This window comes from Lontra canadensis, unplaced genomic scaffold (genome assembly GCF_010015895.1).
Source record: "Lontra canadensis isolate GAN:19392208 unplaced genomic scaffold, GSC_riverotter_1.0 scaffold18, whole genome shotgun sequence".
Classification (NCBI taxonomy): Eukaryota; Metazoa; Chordata; class Mammalia; order Carnivora; family Mustelidae; genus Lontra; species Lontra canadensis.
In genome coordinates, this window is record NW_022631012.1 from 16,343,436 (window position 1) to 16,365,963 (window position 22,528).

At 42.3% G+C, this 22,528-nt stretch overlaps 1 protein-coding gene across 1 annotated transcript in view; it reads left to right on the forward strand.

Moving 5' to 3' along the window:
• Window positions 1-22,528, forward strand: part of RFTN2 (raftlin family member 2) — a 78,352-nt gene that overhangs the window by 31,928 nt on the left and 23,896 nt on the right. The window contains exons 4-7 of the mRNA XM_032860152.1: window positions 783-1,062; window positions 4,832-5,035; window positions 13,936-14,057; window positions 15,259-15,362. Of these exons, the coding sequence (XP_032716043.1) occupies window positions 783-1,062; window positions 4,832-5,035; window positions 13,936-14,057; window positions 15,259-15,362 (710 nt within the window). The remainder of the gene's footprint in view (window positions 1-782; window positions 1,063-4,831; window positions 5,036-13,935; window positions 14,058-15,258; window positions 15,363-22,528) is intronic.

A 22,528-nucleotide genomic window follows, 5' to 3' on the forward strand; every position in this document is an offset into this window, starting at 1 on the left:
GAGAAAAACTAGATACAAAAAGAACAAAGAAATGAAGCAAAAGCAGAGTAAGGGAAAGGTGCCTAGCAGAAAATCATCACTCTCAAGGTCTCACATTATTTCACCTCATTATATTATGTGCTCCTGAATCCTGTTCTTTAACTTACATGATTGAATCTAATCATGTACATTTGGCCCGATAGAAACAGCATCAAGATATAAGCATACGTGAAAGCTTCCTGAGAGCGAATCAGGCCTACGCATTATATGTAACACGTTTGTCAAGAATTAGACTTGTAACATTTTTCTTTACCTGCATCAAGAAAACAATGCTGTATGTTTTTGCTTTTAAAGTAATGTTTCTTCTCATCGCTTCTCGGCCTTTTGGCTAAGATCAAGTGAAATTCATGTTTCTTCTTTATTAATTAGGATTGTGTTGTTTTTAGATTTCTTGGAATAGTTTTTAATATTGCCTCAATGAGAGAAACCATTGTTAACAAGTCTGTAAAAATCATGTTATAGAATTATTAGTTCTTCCCAAATAGTAACTTTTTGAAGAAAAACATGATTCCTGTTCTCATAATTTCTAAAGCGTATCTGTTTGAAGTTCTGTTTGAAGAAGTCACAGTAATAGTAACTTAGGAGGAGTGCTTTATTGGAGGTTATTACTCTGTGTATGAATGGGTCTTTGCTTAGTGGTCAATTTATTTCTTCTTATGGGTTTCCTTAATAAGCCTATAGGCTAACTGATGTAGTAATCAATGTAAATGAATTTTACATTTTGTTCTATAATCTATTTTCAGATTAATATAGCTGCTAAGAGAGGAATGAAATTTGTTGGATTCATATCACAGCCTTACCCACCACTTAAATTCTGCAATGGAACCAACCATGATGGAGATACGGAATCAACACTGTCTGTGAGACACACTTCAGAGGAAAACTGTAAAAGTTGGAACGAAGGAACATTGAGTGGGCAATCATCTGAGAGTGGAATTGAGGAAGAACTTCATCATGAAAGTGGACAGTGTCAAATGGACCGAGATGGCAGCCCCAATTACTCTAAATCCAGAAGGGGAGAAGGTAATAGACAAGAGAAGTAGAAATAGTGCAATAGTTTAAATTTAGCAAAAATAAATTTTTCATGTTTTTTTAGAAATGTGAGGCAAAGTAAATTTCTAAAGATTATAAATACTGAATAAACTAATACAAACTTGTCTTGAATTTTTTTGAAATTATTATAGCCAAAAATAAGATAGGGCAGTTCTTCAAACAGCTGCTCGTGGCATGGTCGTACAATGCCTTCCACATAAGGAAGTTTTGTTTTGAAAATTGGTTTCCATCTAGTCATTCACCAGCTCCTGCATAAAATGGAGGCTGTGTGTGCACAGAAAGTGATTCTATAAACATAGAGAGCTGTTCTGACTCATGTTTGTTTTTAAAAACAGTGTGTGAGAATTTTAGTTTTGGCTTTTCCCATTTCATGGATGGTTTTTGCCTTTGAAGTTAATTGGCTTTCTTTGATCATCAGTTAGAATAAGAAAATGCAATTCATGATGAAATGATTAATATAACAATAGTGCCTGCATCCTAAAATAACCTTAAACATTAGTCTTATTCTACTTTGCCAACTGGCAAGTCTTCCAAAAAATTGAGACTGCTTTTTCATGTATTTTGGCCTGCTCAGAGTTTTCTGCTACCTTCACAGGCGTGCTTTAAAAGGCACTACGAGATGCAACATGGGGGGTTAAGGGGGTAGGAGAAGAATAAATGAAACAAGATGGGATTGGGAGGGAGACAAACCATAAGTGACTCTTAATCTCACAAAACAAACTGAGGGTTGCTGGCGGGGAGGGGGGTTGGCAGAAGGGGGGTGGGGTTATGGACGTTGGGGAGGATATGTGCTATGGTGAGTGCTGTGAAGTGTGTAAACCTGGCAATTCACAGACCTGTACCCCTGGGGATAAAAATATATCATATGTTTATAAAAAAAATAAAATAAAAATAAATATTTTTAAAAAATAAAATAAAATAAAAGGCACTACTAGAGAAAGTCAAAGATGATGCATACCTTAGAATTAAGAGCTCTAGAGTCAGACTGCCTCAATTTCTTCATAGAAAGGGGGTTGTTGTGAGAAGTTGCTAAAGATAAGACACTTAGTCCAGTGCCTGCCGCAGAATCAGTTCCTTATTAAGTTAACTGTTGTTGACTGATCCTTTGATCCGTGCCAGGGCTGAAACTGCACACTCTGGTGTAACACACCACACACACACACACCGGCCTTCCAGGTTGTAGTGAGATGTACTCAACATTCTGAGGATGGCAGAGACCCACTCGACCATGATCAGCACCATCTTTTTAAGAATGAACCAGAAGCATCTTCTAATTCATCATCTCACCCTTCCTCACCACCACCACCCTCCCATTTTCTTCCCCAGCTCCTTAGCTAACAACCATCCTGATTTTCCTGCAGTGCAAACATTTTAGGAACAAAAGGGTCAGAGACCTATTTTCTATCTTCCATACAATGCTATCTTTAAAGTCCTGCTGGTTCCCATCCTAACTTCGATAACATCAGGTGTTTATTCCAGTCCTTTTAAGTTCTAAATCCAATATGCTACCAATTTAATTAAATTATCCATCTTTAGTTTCTACTTTCTTTTTTTAATTTTTTAAAAAATTTTTAGAGGGTGGATGGAGGGACAGAGAGGGAATCTTAAGCAGGCTCCATGCCCAGTGCAGAGCCCAACCCAGGGCTTGGTCTCACAACTCTGAGATCACTACCTGAGCTGAAATCAAGAGTCAGACGCTTATCAACTGAGCCACCCAGGAGCCCCTAGGCTCCACTTTCTAAATAGTTTAAATCATAAACTTCTTAATAATTTGTCTATGGCAGTATTTCTTAACTTTGTGTGCAGGGGTGGGATGGTGGCAACATGAGTTTGAGGGAGACACACACAAAAGACGTCTTAGAGAATCTGCTGAAACCCATGGAGACTCAATCCAGAAAAATGTACATGGGGGCACCTGAGTGGCTCAGTTCGCTCGGCATCCAACTCTTGGTTTTGGCTCAGGTCATGATCTCATGGTCATGAGATCGAGTCTTGCATCTGGCTCCACACTCTGAGTGGAGTCTGCTGGAGTTTCTCTCTATCTTTCTCTCCCCCTGCCCCTTCCCCTACTTGAGCACTCTCTAAACTAATTAATTAAATCTTTTTTTTTAAATGCACATAACAAAAAAAATGCACATAACATACATACCTCCAAGTACTTTTCCAATACAAGTGGCGTTGGTCTTCCAAAACATAACCATATAGGTGGGTCCATAGACCACTCCCTAAATTAAGAATTTGTCAATTTATAGGGCACCTGGGTGGCTCAGTGGGTTAAGCCTCTGCCTTCGGCTCAGGTCATGATCTCAGGGTCCTGGGATCGAGTCCTGCATCAGGCTCTCTGCTCGGCAGGAAGCCTGCTTCCTCCTCTCTCTCTCTGCCTGCCTCTCTGCCTACTTGTGATCTCTCTCTGTCAAATAAATAAATAAAATCTTTAAAAAAAAAAAAAAAAAGAATTTGTCAACTTATGGAAAACTAGAAGATATGACCCAGCAGTTCCATGTCTAAATAAGTATTCTAGAGTCACTCTTACGTGAGAGGCATGCATAATGCTTACGATAACAAAATTTTGGAAACAATATATCAACGAGAATAATAAACTGCAGTTTAACTAAATGAATGTCTATATGTATTAATTCCACCTCAAGCATTAAAAAAATCAACTTATACTGGCATCTGGGTGGCTCAGTTGATTAAGTGTCTGCGTCTGGCTCAGGTCATGATCTGGGTTCCTGGGATCGAGGCCCCCTCCCCCCATCTCCCCTCCTTGGGATCCCTACTCAGTGAGGAGTCTGCTTCTCCCTCTCTCTCTTCTCTCCCCTCACAACACTTTGCTCTCTCTCTCTCTCAAATAATACATAAAATCTTTCTAAAAAATCAATTTATAGGGGTGCCTGGGTGGCTCAGTTGGTTAAGCCTCTACCTTCGGCTCAGGTCATGATCTCGGGGTCCTGGGATTGAGCCCCACATCGGGCTCTCTGCTCAGCAGGGAGCCTGCTTTCCCCTCCTTCTCTGTCTGCCTCTCTGCCTACTTGTGACTTCTCTGTCAAATAAATAAATAAAATCTTTTTTAAAAAATCAATTTATAAGATGCATGGGTGGCTCAGAGGGTTAAGCCTCTGCCTTCAGCTCAGGTCATGATCTCAGGGTCCTGGGATGGAGCCCCGCATCCAGCTCTCTGCTCAGCAGGGAGCCTGCTTCCCCCCTCTCTCTCTGCCTGCCTCTCTGCCTACTTGTGATCTCTCTGTGTGTGTCAAGTAAATAAATAAAATCTTTAAAAAAAAAAATAAAATCCCTGACTGACAAACAAGGGACTGACAAACAAGCTATTAAAAAAAATTATAGATGCATATATACAATATCATACTGCTTTAAACGTTTTTTTAAACTGCAAAACATGATATATATTAATGGGTATATAAATGTGCATTAAGAGAGTAAAAGCTTGAATGAGAATAATAAACACCAAATCATTATAGTAGCTAATTCTGGAGAATTGGATTAGGGAAGATTACAAAGTGAGCCTCAACTACATCCATTTCTCATTTCCTGGAAAAAAGTCTAAAGGAAACATGGCATAAGGTTAACATTTAATAAAGCTGAGTGGTAGGTAATTTTATTAATTCTCTATGCTTATCTGTTTGTTTGAAATACATGAGTAATAAAAGAAAATTTTAGGAACCTTTTTAATAAGTGAATAAACAAATATTTTTTCTTCTTTCTGAACATCTATCCCCAGATAACAAATTGTATATGGTATTCAATGTTTTTGATGATGAATCAACCTGTTGGACCTATCAGGAAGGCGTCCTGTCAATGAAAGTAACAAGAAAAGGATCTGTCATTAGTACGCTTGATGCTGATTGGCTGGAATTAACTACATTTTATTATAAGCAAGGCTTGTCTTTAATTGATTCTTTTGTATGCTGGGAAACATCTAAAGGTAAGTTATATATTATGATATATTCATAACTAAAGAATTTGACCTGTGTCAGAGCTGGTGGAAATGTTTTTGCCTTTCAAGATCTGTGGCTAAAAGGACAGGTATTAATCATTAGGAATTAGATTGCAATTATGACATAGCCATGTAGCTCTAATTTAAAAGTTTAACCATCATGCTTTCCTGTTGCCGCTGCTTTTGGCATCCTTGAAAGGAAAGAAAATAAACAGGTGACAGAATTTCCACTAGACCCAAAAAGCACTAAGGAAAACCTTTCCTCTGAGCCACAGGTCCTGATGACCCAGATTTTGGACAGTGTGTCATATCTGGTCTGGGCCAGTGACTAAGAAGCCCAATCATGTTCCAGTTTGTATGGCATGGGTTGGCATGACCATAAATGAGAACAGCAAGGTGTAAACAGCAGGCCTTTCCACATCCCTGTGAAACAAAGGTCTTTAAGCTCAGCCTCCTTGAAGAGATGGCCTGTGATCTGTCTCCGAGCCAAGCACAGGCTTGTGAGTGGGGCTCTGAGAACACTAAGAACCTGGAGGATCCAATGCCCTCTGGTCCCTTGTGCCTTTCCTATGTTCCTTTTTGTGCAAGATAATTTGACAGTAAGATGAGCAGAACATCCTCAAGCCCTGTTTTCCCATCACCACAGCTGGATACTCCTCCCCAGGGCTCAGCTTTCTCTCCTGAAGAAGTTGATGCTCCCAGAGGCTCGGCACAGATTCCCCCTGTGAATCATAATAAAGAGATTGTGATGATAGATAGACGGATAGATGATTGATAGATAGATAGATAGATAGATAGATAGACAGACAGATGCAAGCTTAACCGTCATATGTGGTATAATTATAGTGGAATGTTTGCTGTTGGGTTGTAACTGTCAGGAATAGACAAAACTGTATGATTGACTAGGATTTTCCAAATAAGATGCGTTATAACAGCCCATTTAGGAGGACTGTAAGTGCATTTGACAGTTACTGTCCAAACTTACACACTATCTCAAATTTGGACACTATCTACCATGTATTCTAGTCTATATCTGACTCTATAATTTGTATAGAAAATAACCTTTGGTTCAAAAATGATATTGACACTATTTATTTCTGCCCCCTTTTATCTTTCAACTTCCCCTAGCCTTCCTCTTAGTTGCAATGGAACATGTAATCATTCATGTCTATCACTAAAACAAACAAATCTTTCCAAAAATTTCTTTCTAGAGAAACTATTTTGAAAAAGAGATTAGTGGTAAAAGAAAAGAAAAATTCATGGTCAGGAGATTTGAAAAATAAGTTAGGAAGGATGAAGGCTATGAAAACCAGGGTAATTAATTACCTCAATGAGATTAGAGGAAAGAAAAAAAAGCAAATAAGATGAGATCTCAATATACCTTATTATCATTATATCAGACTATCATTCCGGGGGCGCCTGGGTGGCTCAGTCATTAAGCATCTGCCTTCGGCTCTGGTCATGATCCTAGGGTCCTGGGATACAGCTCCATGTCATGTTCCCTACTCAGCGGGAAGCCTGCTTCTCCCTCTCCCACTCCCCCTGCTTGTGTTCCTTTCCTCGCTGTGTCTCTCTCTGTCAAATAATAAATAAAATCCTTAAAAAAAAAAAAAGACCATCATTCAGTATGGAGTTTCCTCAAAAAGTTAAAACTTTGAACTACACTACGATCCCACAATTACACTACTAGGTATTTCCCAAAGAATACAAAAATACTGTTTGAAGGGACACATGCACCCCGATGTTTATAGCAGCACTATCAACAATAGCCAAATTAGAGAAAAAGCCGAAAAATCCATCAACTAATGAATGAATAAAGATGTATGTATGTTTGTGTATATATACACATGCATGCACACAATGGAATATTACTTAGCCATCAAAAAGAATGAAATCTTTCCTTTTGCAACACTGTCAGTTGGAGCTAGAGTGTATTATGCGAAGAAAAATAAGTCAGGGAAAGACAAATGCCATATAATTTCACTCATAAGTGGAAGAAACGAAACAGATGAACCATAGGGTAAGAAGTAAAAAAGAAGGGGGAGGCAAATCATAAGACACTTTTTTTTTAAAGATTTTATTTATTTATTTGACAGAGATCACAAGTAGGCAGAGAGGCAGGCAGAGAGAGAGGGGGAAGCAGGCTCCCGAGAGCCCAATGCGGGGCTCAATCCCAGCACCCTGGGATCATGACCTGAGCCGAACGCAGAGGCTTTAACCCACTGAGCCACCCAGGTGCCCCTTTAAGAGACTTTTTAAAAAAGATTTTATTTGTTTATTTGAGAGAGAGCATGAGCAGGGATTGGGGGTGCTGAGAGAGAGGGAGAAGCAGACTCCCCACTGATCAAGGAACCAGACATGGGGCTCAGTCCCAGGAACCTGGGATCATGACCTGAGCAGAAGGCAGACGCTTAACCAGCTGAGCCACCCAGGTGCCCCATGAGACTCTCAACTACAGAGAGCAAACTGAGGGTTGTTGGAGGAGAGGAGGGCAGGAATGGTCTAAATGGGTGATGATTATTAAGGAGGCACTTGTTGGGGCACCTGGGTGGCTCAGTGGGTTAAGCCTCTGCCTTTGGCTCAGGTCATGATCTCAGGGTCCTGGGATCGAGTCCCGCATCAGGCTTTTAGCTCAGCAGGGAATTTGCTTCCTCCTCTCTCTCTCTCTGTTTGCCTCTCTGCCTACCTGTGATCTCTGTCTGTCAAATAAAAAAAATCTTTTTAAAAATTTTTTAAAAAGGAGGCACTTGTTATGATGAGCACTGGGTGTTATATGTAAGTGATAAATCACGAAATTCTACTTCTGAAGCCAATATTAGAGTATATGTTTAACTAACTAGAATTTAAATACTTTTTTTAAAAAATAAAAAAAAAAGAAAATCAGTTTATCAGTAAACCAGGGATACCTTAACTAACAGAACTAAAGACTTTGGGATGGACATCAGGGAGGGTATGTGCTATGGTGAGCGTTATGAATTGTGTAAGACTGATGAATCACAGACCCTTATCCCTGAAATAAATAATACAACATATATTAAATGGGGAAAAAAAAAAAAGAACTAAAGGCTTTGGGTAATTATCTAAAATTATCAAAAATCATGGTCCAGGGGCACCTGGGTGGCTCAGGGGGTTAAACCTCTGCCTTCGGCTCAGGTCATGATCTCAGGGTCCTGGGATCGAGTCCTGCATCAGGCTCTCTGCTCAGCGGGGAGCCTGCTTCCCCCTCTCTCTTCCTGCCTCTCTGCCTACTTGTGATCTCTGTCTGTCAAATAAACAAATAAAATCTTTAAAAAAAAAAAAAAAAAGGACCATGGTCCAATAGGTTCTTTTAACTAGAAACCAAGACTAAGGATCTAGGCCATTGGAACACCCAGAAATTATGGCCCATAGCACACAGCCCAGAGCTGTGCTCAATAGATATTCCTTAGTATTTTTGGTTATTATAAATTTCTCCCAAGTTGGCCTTTTATGGAAGCACCAAAATCTAGTAAGAAGAAAGACCAGGGTTTAAACGTTATGTCCTCAACTTAGGAGCGGGTGATGTGGAGAAGTTAGGGAGCTTGCGGAGCCACATTTTCCTGAAAGGCAAATAAAAATATGCCCTACTTTACTGCTGTGAAAATTTAGTGAGACACAGGGTGTACGAAGTGACTCCACAGTGCCCCGCCCCTGCCAGAGCTCCTTTCCGCTGTCTCTCCCCGCCGCTCACCGAGGGCCCTCACAGCCCCGCGGGCCGCCCGCTCGGAGGTCGGTGTGCGCTTCTGTAGTTCTCTTTCTTCTCTTTCTCCTTCTCTTCCTCCCAGAAAGTCTAAGTTGGAGCCATTTCAAATGTTGGTTCGTGACTAACTGCTGAAGGAAAAACGAAAAATACTCCTTTCAAAATCCCTTTCAGGCCTGCCGGCCTTGGGCCTCGCCTGGTGAAAATAAAATTAGCCCCAGCAGTTGCCAGCCGGAGGCTCGGGAGGCCTTTTGTTGCAAAGCCTCAGAAGCTGTTAGAGAGCCCGGGGGAGAAGCTCTCCCTCTCAGCAACTGGGAACGTCTCATTAGCCATCTTACATGGAGGGCTTTGCCAAGGCCCTAACGAGCCACCACGGTGTGTGGGGTCTGGCGAGTCGGTGCGTCACTCGGGACTTCCCGACGAGCGCAGGCAAGCAGCGGAGGGGACCTGTGACCCACGCCTGTGCCACTGTGAGAAGCAAGTCAGCGGAAGCAGGGCTGAATCGGTTGCTTTGTTCTGGGATATGTGATGCCTGACAGCTAGAGCGCGGGGGACACAATGTGTGTTTTGTTTTGTCTCGCTTCCATCCTCTTCCAGAATCCTGTCAGAAGTCAGCCTGTCACGAGGAATAGACGGACAAAACCAGACGTTGCACAGACGTTTAAATACATTACTGCACAAATCTCGTTTTATAAAATATCTTCCTCTGGAGACAGGGAGAGGAGGAACAAACTTTTAAAAAGTTTTCTCCTTTGGTGGGATCGCGGTGGAGGGGTCGTGAGGTCTGTGAATTCTTCTTCAGTGTCCTTTCCCACGCACCCTCAAAGCCTTTTCTGCTTCGAAAAGCTCCCCGGGAGAGGCACCCAGTGGCCCACTTGCTGTTCTTACAGCCTGAGGGTTCCCACTGCGGCGGCCTCCTGTATCTGACCTTCTCCAGCACTGCCGGGCCCTCACCAAACCGGTCCTCCGCTGGAGTCACTGCATATGCACTGTAGGGCAAAAACCCCAAATGGTCCCAGGAGAGCCTACAACAGGCTTCCCCAGATGAGCCAACAAAGACAAAGCACTTTATTTTACCAGAATGTGTAGAGTTTCAGTGGGCAGTTGGCACGGGCTGAGATGAGCAGCTTTGCCAGCTGGTAGAAAACACACACACACACACACACACACACACACACACACACGGTCCTCATACTTGACTAGCCTATGAACGCCCCCATCATTGTCAGAGAATAGCCTCTCCCCACCTTGAGTACACTCACATTTCAAGGCTACATTTTTACTTTTTAGGAATTTTTAGACTTAAATTCATTTCGATCTCTTCACCCCCATAAAAACGCTTGTGTGGAGCTAGCAGGCAAGCCGCACCAGAATGAGGAGTGCGGTAGAGTACTGACAAAGCAACATGTCTTAATTCACTTCACATGTACCCAGGCACCTGGTTTACAGTGATGAGCAAACCGGACATCTTCCCTACTCAGACGAGAGTAGGGACATCTTCCCTCCTCTCCGAAAGCTGGCCCTGGGGCATAAGGCCGTCGGGCAGCAACGGTATGGAAGCATACATGTCTGACTTCAAAGCTGAGGGAAGCGCGGCGACATTACCCAACGTGATACTGTAAGGAGGGTCGAGAGGTCCTGCCTGACGAATCACCAGTCACACCGAGACTGGAAAGCCAGCATTCGAGAGCCAGAGACAGACCGTTGTAGGCAGAAGAAACACCCCCAGATGTTCAGAAACCCCAGGGCGGGAAGGAGGATCAGGGAAAATGTCTGGTCGCTGGAGCAGGGTATGAAGAGAGACCTGCTCCAGGCAAGGTAGGAGAGGTGAGTGGCAGCTGGTCTTAATAAAACGCAACAAGAGCTGACCTGTATTTGTACTTATTATTATATACCAGCATTGTTCTAAGCACTTTACAGTTTTTAACTCATTTAATCCCCACGGCAACACTATGAGTTTGGCATGATTATTCCCCTTTTATAGATAAGGAAGCTGAGGCACAGAAATATTAAATAAAAATGTGCCCATGCTCATGTCACGAGACAGTGAGGCACCGGGGCATCTAGGTGGAGTCCGGCTCTTAGCCAATTAGCCGTCCTGCCAGGATTGATTTTTTTTTTTTCCTTTTTTTGTCATCCTACCAGGATTTTTATTCCAAGTCATCTGCTGAAAATTTAAAGAAGGACTTATGACCTGATCTGCATTTTTTAAAAGAACCTCTTTGGCCTCATTTTGGGAAGTGGATCAGGGAGGGCAAGAGTGGAAGGGGGGTGCCATTAAGAGGCTGTTGCATTGACTCATACAGAGATGAGGGTAGAGACGGAGAAAAATAAACAGGCTGAGATTTGTTTTGGAGACAGAATGTTTATGAATAATCTCCAAAAGAGAGTTTCTATATGTGCTCTCCAGTCCTCAGAGATGGTCCAGGCCAAAAATGACACGTGAACCAAAAATACTAAAACAAAAGGTTACTTTTCCTCGCATTTACAGAAATGTCAATGTCACGTATAGCTGAAATGAATGTGTCAGGACACGTGTCCAGACAAGTAAACCGTTCCCTGAGAGTCCTTTAAGCTTGTGCTTCTCAAACCAGGGTCCAAGTACCCTGGGGGTATGCAGCCTTGCGCTAGGGCGTACAAAGGTTCACAGGATAAGACTCTTCCTAGAGTATCAGTATTACTCAAGATGGGGAGATGGAGAACCACACTTTTTTACATATAAGAACATACTTGAAAAGAATGCAAAGTTTGCATGGATTTTAAGATACAGCATTAGAATTGAAAGGATTATTCTTGCCACACCCGAAGTACACTTCCAACTGTACTTGGAGACCATCCTCAAGGACAAAGGTCTAGTTGCCTTTGCTATTGGTGGTATTTGGCTTTAAAAAAAAATTAAGCAGCACTGCATCAGGTCAACGACTTGTAACTTTTTCGTATTACGTACACATAGAAAATGGTAATATTATATAAAGCATACAGGTAGAAGAGGATAACGTTTTTCTGAGTGGGAGGGGGCGCCCTATATCTTGGCACTCCTGTAGCAGGCTCTCTGCATACCAGTGAGCCAAGGCATACTGGGTGGGAAGCTCTGGGATGTGTAATGTTAAGAATTGACCCAGTTCAGGAACAGTTATTAAGTAATTGGTCAGAATTATCACCTCACCCCATTACCTGAAAGATTTAACACACCAAGCACCCAAACAGTCACTCTCCATGAGACCGTCCCTGCCACCCTGCCTTGCCACCACTTCCGTTAGGGCGAATTTTTCAAGTGATGTAAGTACTTTCTGCTATAATTATCCTTCGTCAGTTGCTCTGGGCATTGGCATGGGCCCCAAGAAGATCAGCCAGGGCTCTGGGAGCTCTAAAGTGAGAGGGAGGGACCTAAATATAATATCCACATAGTAAAGTGCGTTAACCTCACGTGTACAGCCAAATAGAACACAAACGTTCAAGATATAAAACATCTCTTTATAGGTCAGTTGTATCTCAATAAAGCTGGGAGGGGGGAATTTGGAGGGGAGGGAAATGGTACAGAACAATTCCAATATCCCAGAAAACCACCTCATGACCCCTCCCAGTCAATATCCCCCCACCCAGAGTAAGCACCCTTTTGACAGCCAGTCTTGCCTGTCTCTGACCTTCACACAGATTGACAAATACAGTATGTACTCTCTGTCTGGTCTCTTTTGCTCAACATAGTATCTGAAATTCATCCCTGTTGCTACACAGCAGTGAGTCTTGCTTGTTTATTCTTGTGTGGTATTGCTCTGTATGAGTCTAGCACACTTTCATTCTCTCTAAACCAAAAGAATTTAGAAGTACTAGGGTACCCCAATACTGAGAACAAGGAAACAGACACAGAGCCCAAACCCGATGGTTCTCACATTATATAATCCCCAAGTAAATAAGAGGCAGATTATAATTACACAATTATCACAGCATATAATTATTTCTAAAATTCATACCCCCGTTCTAAAAAAGGACTTGGGGCATACATAGTTTTATAGATGGTGTTATGATGCTCTAAACTTACAGTCAGAAAGATTTACTTCCCCTGGTCACTTTGGGGTGACAGTGGACAAGTACATTTAAAGGAAGTGGAACATATACATATGCTGTAATCAGAAAACTAATTCCAACTAGTAAATTAAACTTTACCGGGTTTTTGGGAACCAGTCTGAACAATGTAAATTCTTCATGATGTTCTGCCCTAGCTGTAAGTAATGTAAATAATAATAATAGTAAGGAGTTTCTCTTAAAGTTCACAGCCTATTAATAAAAATCAAAACTAAAAATTACATTGAAATTATGTTTGTCTTTTTTATCTTTAAACTTAAAAGATCACTTGAAAACTTTGTAGGTTATAATTTAGATAACTGTCCACCAGGGAGACCTTGATGTGACATTGTACAGTATAAAAAACCAAAATGTTTAACCAGCACGTGACCATGGGAAAATTGTCTCCTATTGCAAAATAAGACACAAAAGACCGTCCATAAAATCAATTAAGTTTTCACCAGCTGGTTATTGTCAGCTATTCAAGAAAATGTCAGAGGCCCTCCCTTAAAACTTCCTTCCCAGCAGGAATTCTTTTGACAATGACCTCTGTGTAAGATTTTCCTGTTACCATTCTTTTATGATTTTTTTAAAGCATCATGGAGGTGAAGAATTGTTTTGTGTTTACAGTTTTTTAAGTGGTCTTACCTCACATTAGTTTTAATATCACACCTGTAACTTCAATGATTAACATTTTTTATGTTTTCTCTCTTACTGGTGTAATTCATACGCATAAACATACAGACCGGAAACCAAAATTTGATTTCAAGGTGAAGGTCATTTCCCGATGCTTTCTAGGCTTAGGAAATCCACTTGCTTCCCATTGTACAATATTATTTTATCTTGGTTTTCTTATCGTAGTTTTCATATTTACAGTGTGATTTTAATTCAGTAAAGTGCAAACCTGTCTTGGGCTTTCCCACAAAAAAATATAATAATAATAACCTTCAAAGAGGAGGAGGAGGGGGATGTTGATTCAGCCAAAACAAGATTTTATTAATTTGTATGCTTTCATTTCTGCTTACTAAAGTGTTATCTAAGGATTTAAATGATCTTAAGAGACACTCAGTATTTGCAACTCTTCTTAATTGTATCCTTTTCCTCACAGGGGACCATCTGCCTAAATCTTTGGAAGGATTCTTTATCTACGAAGAAGAGGGTTCTGGAGTTCCAGGTTCCATTAGGAAAGGAAATGATGCCATCGTAGTAGAACAATGGACCGTTATTGAGGTAAACTGCAGTTTTCTGACAATTTAGCTTTACTTTTTTATTTAGTTTCACATGACAAAGATCTTCATGGACTAATCCAGGCAGCATCCTTCAAACACGTGTCTGTGCAGGGTTCAGAATTTCATCTCAACAAAATGAGACTTTGTTCGCATTTATGAAAAGGCGATTTCCTTTACTCAATGTCCCACTTCATTATAAGACAGCAAAATAATTACCTATATCTAGATAGCAGTAGGTCCCCATGCTAATCCGAAGTAAAGTTCCCTGGCACCGAGATTCTCTTGACGCATGCCATGACAACCAGCTAAAACTGAAAAAAACTCAGTCAATAACTACGATTTTATCTCCAAGCAAGCAATGTGACTGACTTTTTATTTACCTTGTGAATTGACTTTCAAAGGCAAAAATATCCAAAAGGTGTTCTCTCTCTCGCCAGGCCAAATATGTACACACAGCATTGTCCTTCCTAGTCAGAGGTGACATTGCTGCTGATGTTGTGCGCTCTGCATTCAGATGTCCCCGAGTGGACTGCCCTTGAGGTGTACAGACTGAATTCAGGTATATCGCATTGTGTGTATGAGGCCCTCACTGACGGGCTCCTTCGTGGACATGGTTGCAGTTCTGGCCTTCTAAGGGCATAGAGAGAGGCATAGCTCATTTTCAAAGAAACTAGAAATCCCACTGAGCAGGGAGAGAGGTAAAGCTCCAAGTAAAAAAAAAAAAATGAGTAAAAAGCAGGAAAACGACTCCACATCTAAGCCCCACTCACCTTTCACTTCCCCATCTCCACTCCCTACTCTTGTCCTCACTTCCCAATCCCTTGACCAGTGCTTCTAAAACTGTGGTCTATGAACTACTTGGACCCAAATGACAAGGGAGCTTTTTTAAATGCAGATCCCCAAGCCCCTACCTTAAAGTCTGATGCCTGAAGAAGACCAGGGGAACAAGAGAGAAGGAAGGCGCAGACTCTGGAGAACCATATAGAAACCTCTCTCCACGCTGATCCCCAGTGTTTCTACCTTGGTTCAGGGTTAGAAGGCAGCAGGTAGCAGTAAATGAAGGAAGAGTGCAGCTGGTGAAACCGTGTTTCATGGAGCATGAATTCCCTTTCCTGTCACACCCACCTCCTTTCATCGCAATCCCCTGTGTAGCGGGTTGTCTTTGCCTTTAAGACTGTGAGCTCTTACGCTTATTCACACAGGGGTATGAAATCAAAACGGATTACGGCCCCCTGCTGCACACTCTGGCTGAGTTTGGATGGCTCCTGACAAGCGTGTTGCCCACACCTGTACTAAGACATGACAGGTAATGCCAAAGGATCCTTACAAACTCTCATTTAATCCTAAAACATAGCTCATTTATTAGAGAACTCAGTTCAACGAATGCTTATTTCATATCTACAAAAGGTATTTCACCGAACTTCCGATCTGATTTCATGAACCTTGGAGATCAGCTCATCTAATCCCCTCCAGTTGTAGATGTACCAGCTACAACATCTCCTTCGGGCAGGGGCACGGGCAAGCTCGGGTTCACCAGGCAGAACCGGGCAGGGGTGTGGAGACTGACTCCCAGATCAGGGCTACTCAAGATACCAGCTCTTGCTCGAGTGCAGATGGAGTCGACATCAATCAGCAAAACAACTCGGCCCCCTCTGTAGACCTCTTTGTCCTCTTTGGTACTGTGTGTGCAAATGTGCCCTCGCCACAGTGCACAGCCAGCATCAGGACCCCGGTGCAGGCCGGGAGGCCCAGATGCAGAAGCGCAGGCACTGCGGCCTCCCCCGCCTCCAGTGAGGTGGCTCAGCGCCCCCCCCACACACACCCCCGCCCCCGCCAGACTTGTTAGCTGTTCGCGCTCAAATGAAGTGCGCACATTAGAACCAAAATGCCTTTACTTCCACAATACCAACCTTTCTTATTTCTTTTCCTGGGAAGGAAAAAATGAATCGTACCTTTTTTTAAGAGAGAGAAAGACAGAAACCAGTAAGTCTTCTATATAAAGTGCTTTGCTGTCCCAGGGACTCAGCCATGTTCCCTTTACCTTCTTTGGCTTCCAGAGAATGATTGAGTGCCAGCCTGGCTCTGCCTGGGCATGGCTGCCTGCAGAGGACAGCACAGTGCCAATGGCCTTCCCCTTCAGCGGCCTCAGGGACCCACCGATCAACACTGAGTAACTGTCAGGGGTAAAGGCGGCAACTCCTTTCTCGGTCTCACCCACCCTCCCGCCTTCTCTGGGTTTTCCAGCCCAGGATTTACCCCTGTCCGGTATCCCAACTTCCTCACAAACTTTAAAACATGTGATTGCCATGGCTTTGTAATAAAACCGCATCTTCTTCAGACAGGGAGAGGGACAAAGATCGATGCAAAGTAAAGATACTCAAGCTTTGAAAGGAGGGGTTAGGTAAGCAATTGGTCTGCTTTTCGTCTCAGGGATCTGTTGGTAATTGTTCTCAGATGATGAGTGACAACTCCCTGATGCATTATTTCCCAACTTTTTAAACCTGGGATATTCCTGTTAGGTCACAGTACAGAGATAATTCTCAAGATTTGGTCTTCAGACCAAGTAGTGTGGGCCCCCTGGGGACCCCATGCACAGACAAACGCTGGAGGCCCACTCAAGTGGAACAGTCAGAAGCTTCGAGGGTGAGACCTGTGAATCTGCATTTTCACAAGTCCCTGAAGCTCCTTAACTTTAGAGGAATTTTGCAGAAGGTAGTGAGAAAGGAACACCTCATCCCTGCCTTTCTACCCCGCACAATCATGCCCAAGCATTGATCTATTCCACTCCCCACACCCCTCCGAGTGACTTGTGTATGCGGCCTTCTCATTTCTTTTTGGTGATTCTCACAGGTGTATAATTTAGGGTGTCATCCAGCTCATTACTCTGAATTCTGAACCTTTCATTTTCCTTTTTCATCAATGAAAAATATATTTATCACCACCTTTCCATTTACTCAGGGATTCTACTCTCATGAGTCTAAGTTTTTCTTGGGACGCCTGGCTGGCTCAGTCAGTAGAGCATGTGACTCTTGATCTCGGGGTCCTGAGTTCAAGTCCTATATTGGGAGTGGAGCCTACTTAAAATAAAAACTTTTTAAATATTTTCTTAAAATGGTATGAATGACTGATTGGGCATGGATTAGGTCTAGCCTACCAGGCTGGGCTGGGGCTCCTCCAGCATCTCCTGCTTCCAGTTGGTTTGGGGATGAGGACAGGACTGAGACTGAAGGTGGGAAGGAAAAGCCCTCAAGTATAATGTGAAAGGAGAGGGTGGCGGAACCTGGAGCCACAGTGGACTTGACCATCTTGTCCAGCGTGTCAAACTCCAGAAGGTCACAGGCTGTCCCCATTGAGTAGAAGGCTCGGCTCGCTGGAAAGAGGAGTGGCTGCACGTTGTTTCTGAAGCAGAGGTAGCACCACTATCTCACCACCATCCCAGCTTCTCCTGTCCCCTTAGGACGCTTGAGGCACCATGGGGTCAGAGCAGGGCTCTCAGGCCGTCCTTGTGAAGCCTCATCTAATGCGTAAAGAAGCAAAAAAGCTAGTTGCAGGACTGCCTATTTAACAACTGTTTGTAATAGCAAAAAACTGGATGCAATATCAATGTCTATCGAAAGGAGTGGTGTGTGTGAGGGCTAAAAAGCTGCACAGCAAATTCTAGCAAATGGTCAGCTCCTGGGATTACAGATGGGGGGTCAGGACTACTTTGTCTTTATAAGTTTTCTGTGATTTGTCTTCTTACAAGGAATACATATCTATTCTGTGATTTAAAAAAAAAAAAAAAAGATTTTAGGGGCGCGGGTGGCTCAGTGAGTTAAGTGTCTGCCTTTGGCTCAGGTCATGATCCCGGAGTCCTGGGATTGAGCCCCACATCAGGCTTCCTGCCAGCAGAGAGCCTGCTTCCCTCTCTGCTCCTCCCATCACTCCTGCTCTCACTCTCCCTCTCTCTCAAATAAATAAGATCTTTAAATACATACATACATACATACAATTTTAAAAAGTTAAAAAAAATCAATCAATTAATTAAAAGATGTGAAACCTATAGATAGTGTCTGTCTTGAAGGAGCCTGTGACTGGTTAAGCTTGAATTTAGTACATAACCAGGCTTGCATTCAGGTTGAAGCAGGTCAAGCTTACGTACCTCAGCAAGTGCAGTTTGTACAAGAGCAGTGAAAAGGAGAGGCTAAACTTCCAATTTAGATGGAATCTTCACTTAGTAATGAGATTAAAAAAGCATCCCCACTTAGCAGATCCCCACTTAGAATCTGCTATTTACCCTGGATAGAAGATAGTAGAAAAATACTTTTTTTTTTAAGATTTTATTTATTTATTTGACAGACAGAGATCACAAGTAGGCAGAGAGGCAGGCAGAGAGGCAGGAGGAAGCAGGCTCCCTGCTGAGCAGAGAGCCCAATGTGGGGCTCGATCCCAGGACCCTGGGATCATGACCTGAGCTGAAGGCAGAGGCTTTAACCCACTGAGCCACCCAGGCACTCTGGAAAAATACTTTTTAACAATAATCACCCTTATGCAACAAGGCACACTAGAATAAACCACTGTTTATTCTACTGTTCTCCCATATGCAAGGAACATCATGTAATATTGATATTTATTTTGTTTCCTTCACTTTTTGTAACTTGGGTCCTTTCAGGTGTCTGCAAGGCCTAGGATGAAAGTGAAAGTTCATTGTTATTATCTGGTAACAAAGATGATTGGTAAAACCTGTTAATCCTCTGCTTTGTCCAAACATGCTATCTCGCCACAGTCACATCTTGTCTTGGCTGCTTCAGTACGTACAAAGGTTGTACTCACTGTCAGCCATACCATCTTTAAACATAAAGAGAAATACTACAGACAGTTCATGTTGGTCAAGGTAGAGGGTAGAGCCGAAAAGTTTTTTGGTCTCTAAAACTAGGAGAGTCCAGGCTGTGAACTAAGAACAGCTCATTTTAATTACAGTCTCACCGTGAACTAGCCATGGGACCTTGGAAAGTCACCCAACCTCCTTAAGTCTCATTTTCCTCATGTGGAAAATGGTACAATAATATCAACTTCACTGGATTGTCATAATGATTCAGCAAGACCATACCTGCAAATACCCATGCCAGAGGCTCTGCAAACCAGGCTAATAAGTTAGAGCTATCTTATGGAAACCAATCCTTTAGCAGAGCCAAAATCCTGAAGAAACTGAACCTAATTATACTAATTACACAAGGGTGATCACTCCACCTGTCCTAAATCAGGATATTCCAGAAAATGTAGATACCATAGTTCACTCTATGCCAAATCAGCCCTAAGGATTACAAGCCAAATAAAGGGACAGAAATAAATAACAGCTATAAAGATACAGACTTAGGCGCCTGGGTGGCTCAGTGGGTTGAGCCACTGCCTTCGGCTCGGGTCATGATCTCAGGGTCCTGGGATCGAGTCCCGCATCGGGCTCTCTGCTCAGCAGGGAGCCTGCTTCCCTCTCTCTCTCACTCTGCCTGCCTCTCCGTCTACTTGTGATCTCTCTCTGTCAAATAAATAAATAATTAAAAATAAATAAATAAATAAAGATACAGACTTACAGGGCACGAGGGTGGCTCAGTTAGTGAAGCAACTGCCTTGAGCTCAGGTCCTGATCCCGGGTCCTGGGATCGAGTCCCACATCAGGCTCCTCCTGCTCTTCTGGGAGCCTGCTTCCCCCTCCCTCTCTGCCAGCCACTCCACCTGCTTGTGCGCTCTCTCTCTCTCTCTCTGTCAAATGAATAAATAAAATGTTTAAAAAAAAAAGAGAGAGAGAGAGAAAGATATAGACATACAAGTATACCCGCACTGAGAAAAGCCAGTATTTGTTATGATCTTTTGGGAGCGCCCACATGACTGCAAACATGACTTAGAACCAACCATTGCCAATAAAAATTTTCTTCTTTAAATGTTTTTGCCTCTTACACAACAGTAGTGTCTTAAGCAATTTCAACTTTTCCCCACTCTTCTGTCACTTAAACCATAACTTGAATGGTCTATACATAAGGTATTTTCCTCGCATTTCTTTCATTACTCAATTATATTGTTCCTGGATTGCATAAAAGTATTTTCCCAGTGTGTCCTTACACTAAGGTTGTTGCTTCATTATCCTAGGCAATATCACACCACCAACGTTTAAAGCGACATTGCCATGGAAACTTCATAATGTGGTAATCAGATAGCACTACATTATTCCAGGATTTTTGTTGTCAGCTGTGAAAACTTGCCAGAATCCCTTCTTAATCGTTATCACTATGTAATTATACAAATGGGCCCAATTCTTTTCTTTTCCAGAAATCAAGATGAAAATTGACACTAAACTCTTAGGGCAAATCTGGTAGAGGATCAAATTACCTCAATGAGCAGCTAATATTGCCGACCTTAAAATAATCACCAGAATAAAATGCGAGAGGAGCCCAAGTTCCCTCTGTTTGGCTATCTCAAACCAGCAAGGTCACTCCCGTCTTCCTGAATAATAATCTGGAAAGGGAGGAGGGAGGGAGCATTTTAACAAGAACCCAAGGTGATTCTGATGTACTTTCAGAACACTGAATTATAGCCTTACGGAGAGAGAAAGCAAACATAAAACAGAAGAAAGTTGTATACCCTTGTTTTTATCTTAGAAGACAAAATTTAAAGACAGGGTCTTTTGGGTACCATGAATCAAGTTATACTGTTCCAAGAATACAAAAAATCTGGTCCTTAGGAACAAGATCTGAATAACAAAAAGAGGAAACTGCCTTCTCTCTGTGATGGGGTGAGAGGGGGGCCTGCTCCATCTTGCATTCTCAGCAGCCCTGTGGTCACCACAGCCCAGAAGCACGAGAAGTCTATGTAGCCATTTGAGACACTTAAGTGCCCCCGTGATTTCCTCTCAACCCTCAAGTGGCAGCCAAAGCCAGGGCTGCATATTTATAGACAGGCGAGGGACAGGCTAGGGCTTCATGTCTGGTCCGTTTTAATGCAGTTCTCTCCCCTTCTAATTTAAATTCTGTAGAAACAGTACGCTGTAATTCAGAGTTAAGTTCATAGTAATCGTGTAGTGAGCAGCATTCTGATAAGGCCACGTCTTTTTAAATAATCTATTCGTCTCCTGCAGATATTTCCAGTTGTCCCTTCCTCATCTGAACTTGAAGTTGTAACGTTTTTCAGGCAGAGAGGTTGGGAGGAGCTAAACTGTGGGAGTGCTCTTTTTAGTTTTGTAATGCAAGCACACTAACGTGAGTATGACCCTGAGAAACAAACCAGGGTCATCAGGCAAAGGAACTTTGTGACTAAGCACATAGATATAAAAAGGTGCATGCTAAAATTGAGTTTTATAATTTTGCTTTTTAAAAAGTGAGTTTTATTTCCTGTTTTAAAAGCAAGAATTTACTCATTTATCTGAGTTGCAAACCTTAAACATGGCAATTAATGAATGAATGAAATGGTGCAAAACTAATCAGAAATATAAATTAACCTAACAATTCTGTTTCCTCTAGTCTAATGGATTTTGGAACCAACAATGAACGCTTTTGTAAGAGCACGTTTATTTCATAAATGACCAGGCAGTTGTAGATAACCAGTTCATTTGGAACCAGCTTAGCTGTATTCAAACCGAACCACATTTTCACATTTTATTTTAAAATGTTCTTTCAGTTCAACTCAAATATCTACTGAGGGCCTGGTATGTACAAGGCAATATTTTACCCACTCTAGAGGCTGACTGTGGCCTCATAATTGTCTTGGAGACACAACATAGTTACAAGTAACTAATGCAGCTACCCCTGAAACTAATAATACACTGTATATTAACTAAACTGAAGTTAAATAAAAAAAAATTTTAAACACACAGACAAGTAACAATACAGAACCGACTGTGACAGGTGCCTCCGCAGAGGGCTAGAACATGTATTCTCAGGAGCAGTGATACTGCCCCGGGGAAGTGAAAATTGGTTGTGGGAGGAGGTGAAAAAAATCTTAAGATACTACAGTGGTTTGTGGCCCTCTAAAAGGTCACAGAACATAAACACAAACACAGCATATCTTTAGTATTAAATTTTTTTTTAAAGGTTTTATTTATTTACTCGACGGACAAAGATCACACGTAGGCAGACAGGCAGGCAGAGAGAGAGGGGGAAGCAGGCTCCCTGCTGAGCAGAGAGCCTGATGCGGGGCTCGATCCGAGGACCCTGAGACCATGACCTGAGCCGAAGGCAGAGGCTTTAACCCACTGAGCCACTCAGGCACCCCAGTATTAAAATTTTTATTTATTTATTTATTTTTTAGAGAGAGAGATTGAGAGTATGAGCAGGAGGGGAGGGGCAGAGGGACAAGCAGACTCCCTGCTGAGCAAGGAGCCAGACTCAGAGTTCGCTCCCAAGACCCTGAGATCCTGACCTGAGCCAAAGTCAGACACTTCATCAACTGAGCCACCCAGGTACCCCTATTTAGTATTAAAATTTAAAGGGGGCGAAGGGGACA